Source organism: Capricornis sumatraensis, chromosome 3 (assembly GCF_032405125.1).
Source record: "Capricornis sumatraensis isolate serow.1 chromosome 3, serow.2, whole genome shotgun sequence".
NCBI lineage: Eukaryota > Metazoa > Chordata > Mammalia > Artiodactyla > Bovidae > Capricornis > Capricornis sumatraensis.
Window position 1 is genome coordinate 171,669,945 of NC_091071.1, and position 17,415 is coordinate 171,687,359.

At 55.0% G+C, this 17,415-nt stretch overlaps 1 protein-coding gene across 4 annotated transcripts in view; it reads right to left on the reverse strand.

The window, feature by feature from the left end:
• MAN1C1 (mannosidase alpha class 1C member 1) overlaps nucleotides 1-17,415 on the reverse strand; it is a 147,731-nt gene that overhangs the window by 24,479 nt on the left and 105,837 nt on the right. For 2 of the 4 annotated variants that reach the window (XM_068967325.1, XM_068967322.1), the window contains exons 3-5: nucleotides 9,844-9,959; nucleotides 7,385-7,465; nucleotides 2,928-3,022 (exon numbers count right to left, since the gene is read on the reverse strand). The exons of 1 other annotated variant lie outside the window; for it this stretch is intronic. In XM_068967325.1, coding sequence (XP_068823426.1) covers nucleotides 2,928-3,022; nucleotides 7,385-7,465; nucleotides 9,844-9,959 — 292 coding nt within the window. Of the gene's footprint in view, nucleotides 1-2,927; nucleotides 3,023-7,384; nucleotides 7,466-9,843; nucleotides 9,960-12,432; nucleotides 12,461-17,415 lie in introns of all 4 variants that reach the window. One more of the 4 variants, XM_068967323.1, reaches the window with a different exon arrangement.

Below are 17,415 nucleotides of genomic sequence, written 5' to 3' on the forward strand. Positions count from 1 at the left end.
GATGCGTGTGTGTGGCAGAAATGTGCACTTGTAAACACATATTTAGGTGTGAATCTGTGCACATAGGGATGGGAGAGCGTGTGTGGCAAAGGTGAGGTTAAATCTCTGACCCTTCATGATTAGGGTAAATGGCAGTGGGGTGCACGCCTGTGTGTGAGCCTGAGTGTGTGAAAGCTACCTGGAGAGGCTGATTCAGCTGCAGAGGCCCTGGGACTGGACGCCTCCCCTCTGCCAGAGTCCAGCGGTCCTGCAGGTCACAGGTCATGGCTGCCCCCTGCCTCTGCCTCCCAGGCCGGCCACCAGGGAGGATGAGTGGTCACGCTCACTCAGGGACCACCACCCATCAGGGGACCCCTCCTAGTTACTGCCCCTCCTCCTGGGGCCCTGGGCAGAGCTGCCCACAGCCAGCCCCGCGCTGGGCAGGGGCAGCAGCATGGACCCCGCTCCGCCAGCAGGCCCTCTCCAAAGGCAACACTCCGCACCATGGCCCCAGGGCTGGATACATCCCTGACACTTTCCCTGGTAGGACCAGGAGGCATTTTTAGCAACAGACTCTCTTACCCAGAAAATGAGAGGGAGGTGTTGCCAGGAAACACGCATTTGCATACGTATGTATACAGCACTGGCAGCATGCAGACAGCCTGAAAATAACCGCGCTTTCTTGATCAGAAATGTCAGGGTCTGTGTGAGACCAGGTCTGGGCTCTGAGGGACCTGGGAAAGGCTGGCGGCCACGCGTGGGGCTTGCTGGGGGTCAGGGGAGGGGATGCCACGTATGGAGGAGGGAGGGGCGCCTGAGCTGAGGTCTTACCCTGAGCCCAGGCAGGGAGGCCCGAGAAGCTAGACCCGGGACAGAGAGTCAGAATCACAGGTGCTTATGTCTTGGCTCTGAGACACCTGGCCAAGTTTCTCCAGGATCAGTGTTTGTGGGAAAGGAGCCTGAAAAGAGATCCAACTGTCCACCTCTGAGGAGGCAAGCCTGGCGCCGAGATGGTGTTTCGGCGGGTCCCCAGGGTTCCTCGCTGGTCTGTTACAGAGACTGAAGTGACATCACTCCCCAGGAATCCTTTCAGACCAGATGGTAAGTCAAGATGCCGAGCAGGCCCGAGGCCCCTCTTCTTGGCAAGGCCCTAGCGGGTGGGACCTCCTCTGGACGGACAGGGGTGGTGGGGACCCTACCTGAGCCCAGAGACTCTGCCTACCCTCCCCTGTGGGGCTGAGATTCCTGAGATAAGAAACTGCTTCAGGTGACGGGACAAGAAGTTCAGTGTGATGGCGATACTGCAGCTCTTTCCCCAGGGTCAGGCTGTAGCAGGGCCTAAAGCACAGCCCCAGAGCGCTCCCTGGGTGCCTGGGGACCGGCTCGTGCCTTCTACTAAGACTCCTGGCTCTGTTCCACGCAGCGATGGGTGCCAGGGTTCCTGCCTGAGGGAGGGCCAGGTGGGCATCAGGAGCACAGCTGTTGATCCATAACGAATGATTTAAAAGTTGGCCCTGTTACCTGTGAGCTAGAAGACCTTGGGCAGTGGCCATAACATAAATACTGACCCTAAAGGACTGCTGTGTGGAGTGTGATAGGTGAGGCGATGAGCGAAACCCTCGGCATGATGCCAGGCACCGAGTGAACACTCAATAAACGTAGGAATCAGCAATCATCAGAGTCAGCCTCTCGTCCCATACACGGTGCCTCAAGTGAACATGTGTGGAAGGAGTGAAAAAAGAAGGGGACATGTGTCCTGCCCTCAAGAAGCTCCAGGGCTGGTGGGGGAACGTGTGGAACAAGGGTAATGAGGGCCAAACGAAGCAGAGAGAGTGCCTGGTGGCCAGGCGAGGCGAGGATGCTTCTGGAGAAGGTGGCACCTGAGCTGGGCTCTGAGGGCCAGAGGAGCGGCGAGGAGCCCAGGGGACAAATAGATGGAGGGCAGGCAAGGCAGTGGGGTACGCAGGGGTGCCCAGGAGCAAGCTGCAAGATCCTCAGTGGACCTTAAGGCCTGCCGGCTGCTGTCCCCTTGACTTTCACCCTGCCCCTCCCCTCTGGGAAGCAGCGGGCCGCAGGTAAGTCCCCGAAGGCTTTGGAGCGGGCTGGAGCAGCAGCGTGGCTCCACCTGTGCCAGCCACGTCCCCCAGGGTCCCGTCCACTCTGGCTCTGGGACCTGGTGAACGTCCAGGAAGATGCTAGCTCCCACACTGAATGACGCAACCCATCGGGAGGGAAAAGGATGGAAGCAGCCAGTGAAAATCAATGGCCAGCAAAAGAAGCATACCAGTGGTTTCTTGCTTAGTGGAGTCACGCGTGATGTTCTGGGTCTTATCCAACACTTCTGGTATAATCCACATTTTTTTGTGAGAAGAATTTGTTTTTATAGGGGGGACTCACAATAAATATTACTGAAAATGGAGTTGGAAGTCCTGGGCTCATGTCCTAGGTGGCCCTTTACTGGCTTATGTGGCCTCAGCCAGGGTCTTTCCTCCTCGGAGTCTGAGCCTCCATGGGGTCGATGTTTCAAGAAGGCCCTCGGGGCTCCTGAGACTTAGCTCTGAAAGGGGCTGAGGGTGAGGGTCAGCGAACCAAGGTCCCTCTGTCCATGGTCCTGACTCCCCAGTGGCTGTGGGTTCCTGCCAGTGGTGGGAGGTGTGATGTCCCTCCTGGCCAGGCATCCCAGCTGCGGAGGGGGGTGCTTGGGGCACAGCTGAGGGGCTGTGAGTCATGGCAGCATTACAGGAGGGTCCCAGAGGCTCGGCGACCCCCCTCTTCACACCAGAAAGATCAGGTGAGCCCTTGGCTAAGGCTGGCTTTCACTATGCCGCCCACTCCCTGTGATTCCTACACCAGAATCACCGCACCCTGCCCCCCGCCCGCCACCCTGTGCCTCAGCTTCCATGCAGATGCAGCCAAAGCCACAAGGGGGAAACCAGAAGGCATCCTACCTTTTGAAGTTCACCACACCTTTTGGGATTCCCGTGGGGGTGTCGAAGGCTGGCAGGAGTTTCTCTCCCAGCTTGATGGCCTTTATCCGGAACACCTGTAAAGGAAGCATCAAAGGGCACTGTGAATCCTGGCAGAGGAGCCCACCAAAGCTGCTGGACCCAGAGTGGGAGGTTTCTGAGGCTCTGGGGTCAGACAGGCCTGGACATGAACCTGACTCCATGACTGCCTGGCTCAATTACCCTCCTCATTTATAAATCAAGGACCACACTACCTTCCTCAGAAGGTTGCTGGGGGCAGGAAAATCAGGTAACGGTTGTAAAGCACCTACTGTGGTGTCAGGACCAGGATGAAGGCTCAGTGACTATGCTGTGATTGGGGTGACTGTCGGGAAGATGGAGCAGTCAGGGCAGCGGCCACCGATGTCAGTGCCAGCCTGCACTGCAGCACCAGCGCGGCCCAGGCTGGGCACCGGGGAGCACCTTCGGACAGAAGGTAAGGAGCACTGGACTGTGAGCTCCAGGCCTTGCTCCCCAGCTTGGCTTCCTCGAGCTTCTCAGCAAACCTCTGCCTTCTCCCACGCCATAAACCCAGCGGAAGGGCCTTTCCCACTGATATTCTGCCCACTCTCCCTGTTTTACAGCAGGAAAGGTGAATGGCTAACCCAGGGATATGCTGGCTGGGGAGCCCAGGTGTCAGGGGCCCTGCGCAAGGCTCTGGGCTGCTCAAACTGTTCTGATTAATTCAGAATCACCCGTGACCCTCTGAGGATATCAATCATCAAGGAAGTTGCAACAACTTAACTTTATGGCTATTCATTCCAGTGTTGTTTACAATAGTAGGAAAAGTGCAAATATACTAAATACCAAATAACAGGGAAATGGTTAAATTATGGCTTTTAAGTGCAACCACTGAAGTGATGTTGCAGACAGTTATTTTATAGCAAAAAAGGGGGTTTATGGTCTATTAAGAGACAATATTTCACAATGGTGTAATTCAACTTTCACATGAGCAGAGGTTGGGAAAACACTGACATATTAACAATGGTCTTCCCAAAGGACTAGGCTCATGGAGGATTTTTATTTTCTTCTTTTGGTTTATCTCTATTTTCTGTGCTATTTTTACAATAAAAAGCAAACCCACAAAAAGGTTATTTATTTTTTAAAAAGATGAGATGCAAGTCCCCAAGCAACCACTCCTGGTGAGACAACAAGCATTCCCTTTCACTTCGGGGCTCCAAGGGGGTCTCAATGCGCTGGACCCCACTGCGTGTGTTGCAAGACGAAGCGTTTCTGAGGTCTCGCCTTCTAACATATGCAATTTATAGCTTCTCAGACAGCCGTCTGGGGACCACAGAGGAGAAGGAGTTTGCGAACACCACCTGGGATTTGGATGAGAGGGCTCTGTGGAGCAGGTGTGGTTCTTGTGTAGGGAGGGAGGGGGAGACGGACGAATTGCACCCGGGGACTGGCTGTGATGGGTGCGAGATGATCACGTCCAGTGCCAGACAGTGGGTCCCAGAAGCGGGTACAGGGGCAGCACAGCAGGATCCCAAGGGAGTTTGTCTAGACACCAGATTCCAAAGCCTCGAGTCACCCCAGAAGCCACTGGTTCAGTAACAAGGGGCTCTTGTTTGAAGGTCCTGATATCTTCATTGGACCTCCAGGGAGGCTGAGCACAGATGCACAAAGGAACCCCGGGTCCCTTACACAAGGCTGGGGCTCCAGGCTGCCCTCTGCTCAAGGACTCCAAGCTAACTCCTCCGAAATGCTCCTCTCTCCCAGCAAACCACATCTCCTCCTTTGGAAGGCCCTCCTGCCGACTGGTACAGCAGGGTCTCAACCATCCCAGGCAGGATGCTGGGGGACTGTGTAGACAGGAGTAGTACCACGGGGAATAGAAAGCCCATCCTCCTTATCGTGTGGAAATGATGTCTTATCTACGTGAACTTCAATCCTTGCAACAGCCTTGGGGAAGACAAAACTGAGTCTCAGAGAAGTAATTTGCCCGAGGTGGAGCGATGTTATGTGGCTCTTTTCCAGGCCACATGCTGCCTCACCAACACAGAGAGAGTCAGCCTCAGACAGTCACGGTAAACAACGGGCAGCGGCCTCCTAGTTCCCGAACAGAGGGGAGAGAGACCGGCAGAAATTACGTGCCACAGAGCGGAAAGGGCTCTGGACTGGGAGCCCAGGTTCAGATCTCCCGTCTGGGCAGCTGCGTGACCTTGGGTGAGCCATGTGCTGTCTCTGAGCCTCCTCTGCACAAGGAACAGTGATGCGTGCCCTGGCTGCTTCAGAGAGAGTCCTCTGGAAATCAGACGAGAGGATGTACACAAGTGAATGTGCTATACAAGCTGTAAAGTGGGCTCCGAATGTCACTCGGTGCGGCCGTGGCTGTACTCGTCTTCCTCCTGGGAGCGGAGTCTCAGGGGCTCCACCTCCTGCAGGTTCCCTCTGTGGCAAGAAAGACCTCAGCACCGGAAGGGATGTGGGGGCTCCCTCACCGTCCATTCCACAAACACTCGTGGGAACAGCCCACCCCACGGATACCCACTGTGGGCAAGACGGAGGAGGAGAGGGGAGGGCATCCTCACTCTAGTATGGCCAAGTCCCGGTGACAAGCAATGATGCCGGGCCAGGCTGAGCAAGGGCTAGGACCCAGGCCACGGGAGGAAGGCCACGGCAGCCTGCGTGGCCTGCACCAGACAGCTCTCTAGCTCTCGGTCTGCACGCCTGCTAGGGCAGCCTGGTCTCTGCCACGTGGAGGGAAGGGTCAGGGAGCTGTGTCCAGGGGGACGGGGCAGTGCTGACCACCCGGGAGCCTGCCTGCTCAGGGCCTCTGCGCCAACTGGGCTTTCCTGGGGCCTCCTGGACCACGGTGCTCACACTACACCCTACTGCCTGCTCTGCCCCCCAGAAATCACTGGTCTCACACCCACCCCGGTGGGCCCTGAGCTGTGTCGCTCCTCCCCAATCCTGGATAGGAGGCTGGGGAGTGCCTGGCCAGAGGCTGGTGCCTTTCTCAACTCTAAGTCATTTCCCTGTCCTGGGGGTTTTCAAATGACATTCCGGCCTTGGGTGGCTCGCAGGGTTCCCATGGACCATCAGTTCAGTTCAGTTCAGTCACTCAGTCGTGTCTGACTCTTTGCGACCCCATGGACTGCAGCACGCCAGGCCTCCCTGTCCATCACCAACTCCTGGAGTTTACTTAAACTCATGTCCATCAAGTCGGTGATGCCATCCAACCATCTCATCTTCTGTCATCCCTTTCTCCTCCCGCCTTCAATCTTTCCCAGCATCACAGTCTTTTCCAGTGAGTCAGTTCTTTGCATCAGATGGCCAAAGTATTGGAGTTTCAGCTTCAGCATCAGTCCTTCCAGTGAATATTCAGGACTATTTCCTTTAGGATGGACTTGTTGGATCTCCTTGCAGTCCAAGGGACTCTCAAGAGTCTTCTCCAACACCACAGTTCAGAAGCATCAGTTCTTTGGCGCTCAGCTTTCTTTATAGTCCAACTCTCACATCCATCATTTGGAGACAAATTGGTACAAGCAGGAATCTCTGCTGAGGAGATCAGGCTTGACGGAGAGGGGCCCTGAGCAACCAGAGATCGAGGGCTCACTGCTGCCTCCACACCCTTGGCATCCGGGGAAACCCAGTGACTTCCTTCGACAGCGGAAGCAGAGGCTCCCCGCTGGCAGAGAGCAGGACCATTGTTGGTCTCTAAATGGACACACCAGTGATGCGCAGAGCAGTGCAGCCCTCTGGGTAATGGAGACATGACTGACGGGCGACCCAGGTGCTGGGGACTCAGCCAGCTTGCCCCTCAATCCTCAGACACTCCCAAGGGATGAGGTCCCCGCTCTGTGATCTCAGGGTTCCTTACAGTACGGAGAACATGGGCTCTGGATTCTTTCAGCCCTGGGTTCGAACCCTTTCCCTCTCGTCCCATTTCACAAGAGCTCTCTGATTCCATGGACTTAGGATCACCCCATGGAGGGGAAGGCAGGAGGCCCAGGAGCAGGAGAAAGAACTTGCTCAAAGCCACAAGCAGGTGCCCCGTGTGGGTGAGAGGCAGGTTTTCCTACATTGGGCCCAGGGCTCCACCTTCTCACCTCATTTCAAGGCTCTCCTTCTGGAAGCCAACACAGCTTGCCTGGGCTGAGTGGCCAGCAGTGGCTGCCCACCTCCCAGGTCACCCCCTTGATACCTGGAGCTGGTGTCTGGCCCAGGAGCAGCTGCCCTTAAAGATTTACCACCAACCGTGGGAGCCAGTTCTGAGCAGCAGAGTGGACGCACCGGACAGAAGAGGAGGAGAATCTGTAGGTGGCCCTATGGAGACGGGATGTGGAGCCCCTGGAACCCCTGTTTCCTCGTAAAATGAGGGGGGTGGGGTTGGTGATCTCCCAAGCCCTCTTCAGCCAGGATGACCCAGGGGCCTCAAGAGGCCAACTCACCTCCTCTCCCGTCAGGTAGAAGGCTGAGAGGAGTCCTCCGATGTACCGGATGTTCACTTCAAACAAGGATGCTTCTCCGCTCTGCAGGGCAGAAAGATGGGGAGGGCAGAGGGGACATTCATGAGATCCCCGCAGGGCTCCCTGGGGCCCACCGGGCCCTCGAGACAGGGCACACCCTACACCCACCACCTCTGCCCCACTGGCCTGGCCACACTTGGGCCAGGCTCCAAGCCCTTGCCCAACGGGTCAGGCTCCCCGCGGTGGGGGCTTTCAGAGCAAAAGGCGAGAGGGATCAGCACCTGCCCGGCAGCAGCTACCACACATTTACAGAGTTCCAAATCAATGCTGGGCTTGGCTTCCTTCCCCGGCCCTTGCCAGAGGCCGTCGGAGCAAAGTTATGCCTGGCTGCTCTCCAAGGAGCTTGAGAATGCGCGAGGGAAGCTGCCGGCTGAAGCTTAGCCCAAGGACTGGCAAATCCTCTCCCAGTCTGGCCACTTCCCCTCTCTGAGGGAGCCCCCTTGGCTTTGCAGGAGGCTGGTGTGGCCCTTCTTCGGGGAAACAGGGCAAGCAGATGTTTCTCAGAGGAGGTTCTGGGGCAAAAGGAGGGCTGCCAGGCCGATCCTGACAGGCAATCAGCATTTTCTTAGCCTCCGCTCCGTAGCCCTCAGGGTACACCCACACTCGCCTTCAACACTGTTGTCTTATTTCTGAAGCCTGGACAGCGAAGCAGGGGTAATGGAGCATTACGCTAAGGACCAGATCTGGCTTAATATCCCACTTGAGCCACTCACTTGGCTTTGGGACTTTGGGCTAGATATTCAGCCTTTCCCGCTCCGAGTTTCCTCTTCCTGAGCAGGTGGACAGGAGATGCTGACTGAGGCAGGGGAGAAGCCTGCCCAGTGCCTGTCCAGGGCTGGGTGTGGCTCCAAAAAGGTACCTGTTATTATCCCCCCCTTGCTCCCGAGGGTTCCCTTTGCACGCTTCCCACATTGCAGTCTTTTGTTATTGATGACAATGACGGCCATCCTTTTATCTGGGAGAGCTTTTCCACTAACAGAGCACTTGCAATGCTGTTCTTGTCTTTTGCCTTCCAGTCCTTGGTGAAGTCATCACTCCCACCTTTCAGATGAGAAAGCGCAGACTCAGAGAGGTGAAGAGCCCCCACCTGGCTTTCTTCCAGGGACACTCCCTAACTGTCCCCGGGGGGCCTGAATGTCCCTAGGCTCCCCAGCCCTGCCACCACCCGGCCCCTCGGGCAGCTGCCTGAGGCCCACACTCTTCCCACCATCTGCTTAGGGGTCCAGATGGGCTATGGAGCCACTCCTGCCTTCTCCTGCCTCTGCTCCCGTGGGAAATGGCAGGATTCTGCACGTCTTCACCTCACGCAGTCTGGGCAGAAGTCACAACAAGCTTCGAAATCATCACAGGGATGGTGGCATCACTTATCCGCACTGGGCTCTACAGTGTGTTATCAAATGCTTTTTACAACCCTCCAGGGTCATCCATCCTTACAAGCCTGTGAATTAGGCACCAGCATTGCCTCGTCTTTCGGGTGGGAAACTGAGGTCCAGGAAGGTCACGTGACTTTTTCCCAGCCTGCGGCCGAGCTGTCCCCTGTAGCGTTGCTTTCCCAGACCTTTTCCACTCTGTCTCTCTGCCCTGCTCCACGGTGACACGGGCTTCTCTAGGAGCAGAGGCGGCCACTCTGCCAGGAGTTACAGGAGCTGTCTCAGTTCACAGCAGGACCTGTCACTCGTGAAGCCCCGGCTGGAGCCTGATGGTAGGCTTTGACGTGACCCCACCATCTGTCTCCACGTCCTGCTCCCCCAGACCACCTAAACAGCTTCTCCCTGAGGGAAGCTGAGACTGCCAGGATGGATCTGTCACTTTAGTCCAGGCTGGGAGATCACTGGGAGAGGCAGGCGTCTGGTATTTAAGGCTTTTGTACCATCCACACGCATGAGCGTTCCCTCCCCAAGGGTCTGGTCCTTGAGGTCCTAAGCAGGGTTACCTGCAAAGGCTGGAGACTAAGAGGGTCCCAGACCTGGCCATGGGCCTCACACCAGATGGCCTCCGTGCCCCCTCACCTGTCTCAAGACAGCAGTGCAGGGACGCATAGATGGGAGCCCCGGCTCAGGGCAGCTCCAGGCAGATAGCCACTTCTCCCTTCCTAGAGTCGCTTCCCCTGTTGCAGCTTCTCTGACAGATTTAGTCCCAGAAGGAGCTTCCTGAGTGGGAGCAATGTGCCTGGAGTGCAGGCTGGTAGACACTCATGAGCTGGTGGGACATGCCCCACCTTAAGGCTGGTCACAGGGGAGGGCACTTGGCACAGACTGTTGGGAGCCCTGGCTCTGAGAATGCCCTGCTGGGCAGCCTGGGTCTCAGAGATGGGAGGCGAGCTGGTGGCTGACCTCTCAGGCCCCTTCCAGCCCTAGTACCCCAGGAGGTCTCGGACTCACCACATTCAGGTGGAAGCTCTCTTCGACCCAGGCCTTGGCCTCCTGGAACTCCTCCTTCAGCTCCATGAGGTAGAGGGTGTCGAGGGAGTCGATGACCGTGGCCCCGCTGAGGCCTCCTGCAGACGCAGAGGGTGCAGGGTGTGACCCAGGGTCATTCTCATCCTTTCCACCCCAACCATAAGCCACCATTCGCCAGGCCTCCTCTAAACACCTGGGCAGGCTCCCAGGCACAACTCAGGGAGACTCCAGGGTCACCAGCCTTTAAAGGCACGTCTGGGATCCAGAGTCCTCCCTTTGCTTCCTCCTCAGGGCAGCAAAGAGGGGGTGGTGGGTTGGGGAGACAAGTTCAAGGGCTGAGCCGCTTCCCAGACCTTGGTTCACTTTTACGTCCACCAGCAAGTCAACTATCAGCACCAGGCGGGTACCTACCACTTTTCTGTGATGCTGGAGGGTGAGGGGAGGGGTGGGTGAACTGGCATTTGGTCTACAAAATCTTAAAAAATGTGCTAGTCTTCTGACTCAATTCCATTCTTTATTTTATGCTAAAAAAAAAGATGTTCATTAATATTTACCCAGGAAGGTATTTATTGCAGTAATATATAATGGGTGAAAAAGTGAAAAGTGAAAGTGTTAGTCGCTCAATCGTGTCTGACTCTTTGTGACCCCATTGTAGCCCACCAAGCTCCTGTCCATGGAATTCTCCAGGCAAGAATACTGCAGTGGGTAGCCATTCCCTTCTTCAGTGGGTCTTCCCAACCCAGGGATAGAACCCAGGTCTCACAGGCAGACCTTGAAGGCAGATTCTTTACCATCTGAGCCACCAGGAAAGCCCCAAATATAATGGGCAAAAGTTGGGGAAAAAAAGCTCCAAATCCAATAATAGGGGATCAGTTATACAAATTGCGGCTTATGTACAAACTAGGACATTATGCATACATTCACACAAGTGAGAAAGACTATTAGTTGGGGAGATATCCACAGGATCTGATAAGCTAAAAAAATTAAATTGCAAAAACAAAAAATCAGAGTATAATTTCTTTACTGTTTGCCAGTATGGACAAGCTGGTACAGAATTAAGTCTGGCAGGAAGTGATTCAGTGGTTATCTCTGAGGGTGAGGATTACAGGTGCTTTTTGATTACTTCTAGCTCACGGATTATTTTTATAACCAGAAATTTATTTCTGCATAAAAAAAAAAAAAAAAGGAAAGACAGTTTGAGCAAAGAAACCAAACACACGCGCAAACTAAAGAATCCAGGCCACCCCTGGGCTTCAGACTCCTGTCTTGGGAGTAAAGGCAGAGAAAACTGCACCGTTTCTCCCTCATAAGCCGGACAGAAAAGCAACGAGGAAGACCTCCCCATGTTGGGACAACAGAGCGTGGCTTGTAGAGGATGGTGAAGGAGGAAAGGAGGGAGAAAGAGATGTGCTTGGTGCCACCTGGAGGGCTTCCTGGAAGAGATGGCAGGCTCCCATCAGCTCTGTACTACCGTCATTACAGGCAGCAGTGATTTCCTTCAGGGACTAGGGGTAACTTCAGAGGAGTGGTGTTCCTTCAGGGTACTCCTTGCAGAGTGCTCCTTCCGCCAGAGGCTGCCAGAGCTGGCCACCGGGTGCAGAGCCCCACTGGAGTTTGAAGCACAGCTCTGCGGGCCCTCCTGCATTCAGAGGTAGTGTCTGATCTTAATTAGTGTTTCCCTAACTGCTCACTTGTGTTGACTTTGCAGAGTAATTTCTATGAAACTCAAACACTTAACCACCTCTCTAGGCCGGGCAAGGTCAGATAAAAGGCATGCCCTGGGAAAGGATGGCAGGTAGACCTAGGAGAAGTTGGCAGAAAGTTAAGTCTGGAGGTTAAAGAGCCATTTCCAGGAGGAAGGGTTTTGCAAGGAAAAGTAGAGGGTGGGGAGGGCTGGCGGGGGGTGGGGGAAGCGACTCGCTTCCCAGTCCAGAGACGTGTGTCCTGGGATGGCTCTGGCATTTGCGTTGGACTGAATTTCCAGAATATCGACCCCTCCCACACTTAAGCATTAATAGGAAAACATGCTCAAAGCCAAACAAAGTCGGTCTTTTCCTGGTTTATCCCGGCTGCTTCCAGGCAGGTGTCCAAGGCCAAACACAGTTCGTGGGAACTCTAGACCCTCCTGAGGGGTTCAGGCCTTGGGACACAGATGGGCCCCACACGGACAAGACATGCTCAGACCCAAGGGTGCTGGCCTGGCATCCACACTCCAGGCTCTGATGCCTTCCCGTTCACCACAGGGCCTCAAACCTGAGTTCTTAAGGGCCTGGAGGAATTCTTGAGATTCCTCCCCTTGCCTCACCCCTAGATTTCATAGACGAGGACCCAGAGAGATCCCTTTCAAGTTTAGGCCAAGGGAGGAGAGGAGCCCCAGGCTGGGCCACATGTAATGTGTTTTCCGTATGAGGGCGTCTTGGTTTGCTGGGAAACAATTTCGGATCTGCTAGCTGAGCCCTCTTCCTGGAGGGGCCAGGAGGCTGCTCCGATCAGAGAGGAGAAGAGAAGCCCAAGCTGCGTGTCCTTCAGGGCCAAGGGCGAGGCGGCCCAGAGTATCTGATTTCTGGATCCTGTCCCCGGGCTGCCGGGTGTTTTCACCCTGTGGGCCCTCTGTCTCCTGGGCTGACCCTGAGCCCAGAGGCCCCGGGACCTCGGCTGGGCTGGGAGGGCAGCCAGGGAGCCTCGTGATCAGCTGTCCTTCTGAACACTCCCGAGGCCGCTCACTAAGAGAGCTGTTGGCAGGGTTCTGCCCCGGCTCTCAGCTTCCTCTCACCCTGCCCCCAGCCACCACCCTGCTGGGCCGTAGGCCAGAAAGTCACTTATTGGAAAGCTTTTCATTTCAGGCCAGAGGTTACCTGGTGGCCCGGCCGCCAGGCAGGAGAGAAGGCGTGATACCCTCTCTCTATCTGCACCTGTGGCCATCTGGGGTGGCTCCCCCATGGAAAAAGAGACCCGTCCGTTCAGTCAACAGCCCCACAACTTGTCAGGAAAGAGCCAGAGGGGTGCAGAGAGTCAGGCAGCTGGCTCAGCAGCTTCCCTGGGCTGCAGCAGCCCACTCTCCCAGCTCCAGCTCTGAACTCCTGTTCACAGAGGACACCGCTGGCTCCTCTTTCTGCCGGGGCAGGAGGCAGTGGTGGTGGTGGTTCAGTCGCTAAGTTGTGTCCAGCTCTTGTGACCCCATGGACTGTAGCCCGCCAGGCTCAGCCTATCCATGGGATTCTCCAGGCAAGAATACTGGAGTGGGTTGCCATTTCCGTCTCCAGGAATTAAGGCAGTGGGGTCTGTTAAAAAACAAAAAAACAAACCACAGCTCTGGGTTCAAATCCCAGGTTGGGTCAGCAACTTATCTCCTCTAAGTGCCAAAGTTCTCATCTGTAAAATGAGGTAAAGACCACTGGGCCGGGGTACTGGGGAGCTACTGAAGGTTCCTGAGCTGGGACAAGGGTATCATATAATGCCCAGCCTAAATACACTTGCACATGTCTGGCATGGAGTAAGCGTTTGACAAATCAGTTTACTGCTCTTATTTCTGGGGTCCCTTAGCTCACCTTGAAATTCTGGCCTGGCCCAGGGAGGTTCACATTCTGGCTCCATTATGTACTAGCTGTGTGACAGGGCAAGTCACTGCACCTCGCTGAGCCTCATTTTTCTCATCTGCAAGATGAGGAATACAGTAGGACCAACCTGATAAGGCTGCTGAGAGGGTCAAGTGGGGCGGTGGATGAAAAGGAGCTGCCACGATGTTGGGTACACGTGAGCTTGCCCCTACAGCCGCAGTGTGACCCTCTGTCCCCAGCTGGCCCTGGGCAGCCCCTCCACAAAGTCTTCCAGGGTCACTGAGGCCTTGTGACACTTCTGCATTTACTGGTCTCTCACCAGCCCATGGGGCACCAGACACAGCTTGTAAAAGTCTTGACCTCCACTTAAAGGCAAAGCGTCACATGGGTCCCACCTGTGTCCGCTGCTTCCCACCCCTGACTTGGCTGTGCACCTGCCTCCAAAAAGGTCTACCTGCCTCCCAGGCCTCTCTGATTCACCCTGTACATTGTCACCTTACCTGTCTTCCTAAAACCAGATCCACTGTGCCCCTCCCCAGCTCAGGAACCTGCAAAGGCTCTGCAGGACCCATGCAACAACCGGGGACAGGGGTGAGGCCTTTTGGGTCTGAGTCCAGAGGATCTGGCTAATATCGTCTCCCACCCAGCTCTGCTTCCTGGACCCAGGCTGCATGCTCTGGCCTCCCTGCATTTGCATGTGTGGTCTCCTCTGACAAGAGAGCTTCTCCGTGCATCTGGGCATACGCAAAGCCTTCACCTTCTTCAAGGTCACCTCCCACTGGCAGCCTTCTCTGATCGCACCCAGCCAACCTCTTCCTGCCCAGAGAGCTTCCATAGAACTTTCCCAGACCTCCCACTCAGGTGACCTTCATTCCCGCCCTGTACTGTGAGGCTCTAAATAGACTGTGAGTTCCCTGAGGCCAAACGCTCCCATGGCTTCTCTCACACCCCTTCCCTGCCACCCCAAAGGCCAGAGCCCCCAACCCCAATGCCACCACCGTTCCCTGCAGCCTCAGCACCTGCCCTGACTTCTGTGATACTTCTGCAAACTCTGCTAAGAATCGCCTTCCCCATCCCCTCTTCTCCAGCAGGATCTAGAGCCTGCCCAGGGCCTCCTCGGCCAGGAAGCCACCGCGATCCTCCCCCCACGATCTGCTTGAAGTCTCACCCTCCCTGAGACGTCCTCACCAGCCCCTCGGGGCCCACCCTCGAGGCTCGTGCACCCTCACCTCCACAAGTGCTCTGCTCTCACCCCCATAACGGAGTTGTCGTTTACTGCCCTGTCCTCTGTGACAGCAGGTGCTCAATCTGCAGCAGGGTCGCCTCCAGGCTCAAGAGACAGCTGCCAGTGGAGTGGGCAGACAGGAGGGAGGAGACCAGGCTGGCCCATCTCCTGCACGGCCTCCCTGGCCTCGCCCTGGCTCTGGGCTGGGTCTTGGCCTTCAGGACGCCCCTCTTCCTCTTGCTTCTCCTTCTCACCCTGTGGTTGCTTCTTCCCAGCTTCTTCCTCATCACCAGGCCTTGAAAGCCTGGGGCCCTGTCCTTGGGCCTCTCGTTTGTTCTCCTTCCTCTTCTTAGTGACTCAGTCTGGCCTCACGGCTTAAATACCATCCACATGCCAATGACTCCCAGATTTAAATATCCAGCCAGGACCTCGACCTCCAGCCCAGACTCACTATTCAACAACGCCTTACTCACACTTCCACTTGGAGATCTAGAGACATCTTGCCTATAATTTGTGTGAAGGCAAATCCTGCCCCTCCTTCCCACAGTCTTCCCTCCTCGGTGAATGCCAACCCCCACCTCCCAAAAGCTGTGGCCCCAAGCCCTTGACTCTTCACCTCTCGCCCCCACATCTTATCCCGCAGCAGATTTTGGTGGCTCTGTCTTCATAAGGGCTCCAGCCTCCACCCACTCCTCACCTTCCACCTTCAGAAATGCAAGGCGTGTCGCGCCTTTCCTCTGCTCAAAACCCTCCCATGGCTCCCCCGCTGCCTGGAGGGCTGTGATCCTGCCCTGGCTTCCTCTCTCTGCTTGGCCTCCCTACCTTCATGCCAGCTGTTTGTTGCTCCTGGAGCCCTCCAAGCCCTAGAGCCTTGGCCTTGGCACTTGCGATAGCTCTTCCCTCTCTCTCTCTATCTTCAGCACCTTAATCCCTGGCAACGTTACACACGGGTCTGCTTCCCTGTTTGCTGTCTTTCCCAACAGAGCGTGAACTGCTGGAGGGGAGGCTCTGTTTTGTGCACTGCAGTCCTCCCCTGCCTCGAACACTTCCTGCCCATCACAGGGGCCTGATGAGCATTTAGGAATAATGGGGCCCCTTCCGGGGCAGGGAAGGCTTCGAAGGGGCTGTGGCTCATGCATATCTTTCTGTGTTCAGCTACAGTCTGGCACCCAGAGGCATTAAAGGTAAATGTGTGGGTTGAACAGACTGAACCTATCACGTGGGCATCTTCGGTGACCACGTCCAGGGCAGCTTAACTCTGTGCTCCAGGTGCTGGTTCCAATCGACAGAGGAGACCCTCCCAGCAGGCTGTGGCCAGATTGGCCAGAATGGTTGAGCGGGTCACACCACTGCCCTGCACAGAGCTATCTGTCTCACATGTCAGGCTCTACAAGGGAAGGACCCTGGGACCCCACGGCCTCCTCCCCTGGGGGCTGCCTGTCTATGAACCACTCTGCCCTGCTGGACTGTGGTTTGTATCACCTCTCCAACTCTGCCATATTAATGATGATGAAGTTTTTATGTGACATTGTATTAGCAAAGAGAAATGGGTCAGGCTGGGCAACATAAGCTCCAGAAAGAACATTTAGATAGAAAAAAAAAAATCACCCAAGGCGTAGCCTATTACTGCAATATCCCCAGAGCCAAATGCTAATGGTTGCATTTAATTTGAAGATACAATCCAGAGACTTTATTCTTAATCTGTAAAGCAACAACACAAATGTCTTTCTCCGCTTCCAAAGAGACCAACGTGGCTGTGGGGCAGGTTGAGTTCCCAAAGATGGATGCCATGGGACGTCCTACCCACAAGAGAGCCTCTGGCCACAGCTCCTCTCCTTGAACCTGGGTGCAACTTGGTGACTACCTGGACTAACAGAATAAAGCAAAATGGATGATGTGCTAGTTTCCAGGCCCAGACTTTGAGCAGGCAGTTTCTACTTCCTGTCCCTTGGAATGCTGGCTCTTGGGACCAGCCGCCATATTGTGAGGAAGCCCAAGAGAGCCCACAAGGAGAGAACACGTGGAGAAGCCATACGTACGCTATCTGACGGACAGCCCATCTGAGCTTCCAGCCAACAGTCTGCATCCATTCCAGACACGGGAATGGAAAAGCTTCCAGAAGGTTCCAGCTATCAAGTCACCTTCAGCCTTCAAGCTTTCCCAGGTTAGGGGCTGTATATCCTGGCAGGGAGATAAGCTGTCCCCATTGTGCCCTTTCTGAATTCTTAGCCCACCGGATCTGTGAGCATAATAAAATCGTTGTTTTAAGCCAGTAAGTTTTGGAGTAATTTGCTATGTAGCAGTAGGAGCTGGAATGTTCTGCCACATGGATTTCTATGAGGATGAATTAAAGCGATATTCCCACTATCCCTAAGCACATTGTTTAAAACTACCTGAGGTCTTCTGTGAAAGAGTGAAAAAGGAGAGTGAAAAGTGAGTTGTTAAAACTCAACATTGAAAAAACTAAGATGATGGTATCTGGTCCCATCATTCCATGTCAAATAGATGGAGAAACAATGGAAACAGTGACAGACTTTATTTTCTTGGGCTCCAAAATCACTGCAGATGGTGACTTCAGACATGAAATTAAAAGACGCTTGCTCCTTGGAAGAAAAGCTATGACTAACCTAGACAGCATATTAAAAAGCAGAGCTATTACTTTGCTGATAAAGGTCTGTCTAGTCAAAGCTATTGCTTTTCCAGTAGTCATGTATGGATGTGAGAGTTGGACTATAAAGAAAGCTGAGCACCAAAGAACAGATGCTTTTGAAC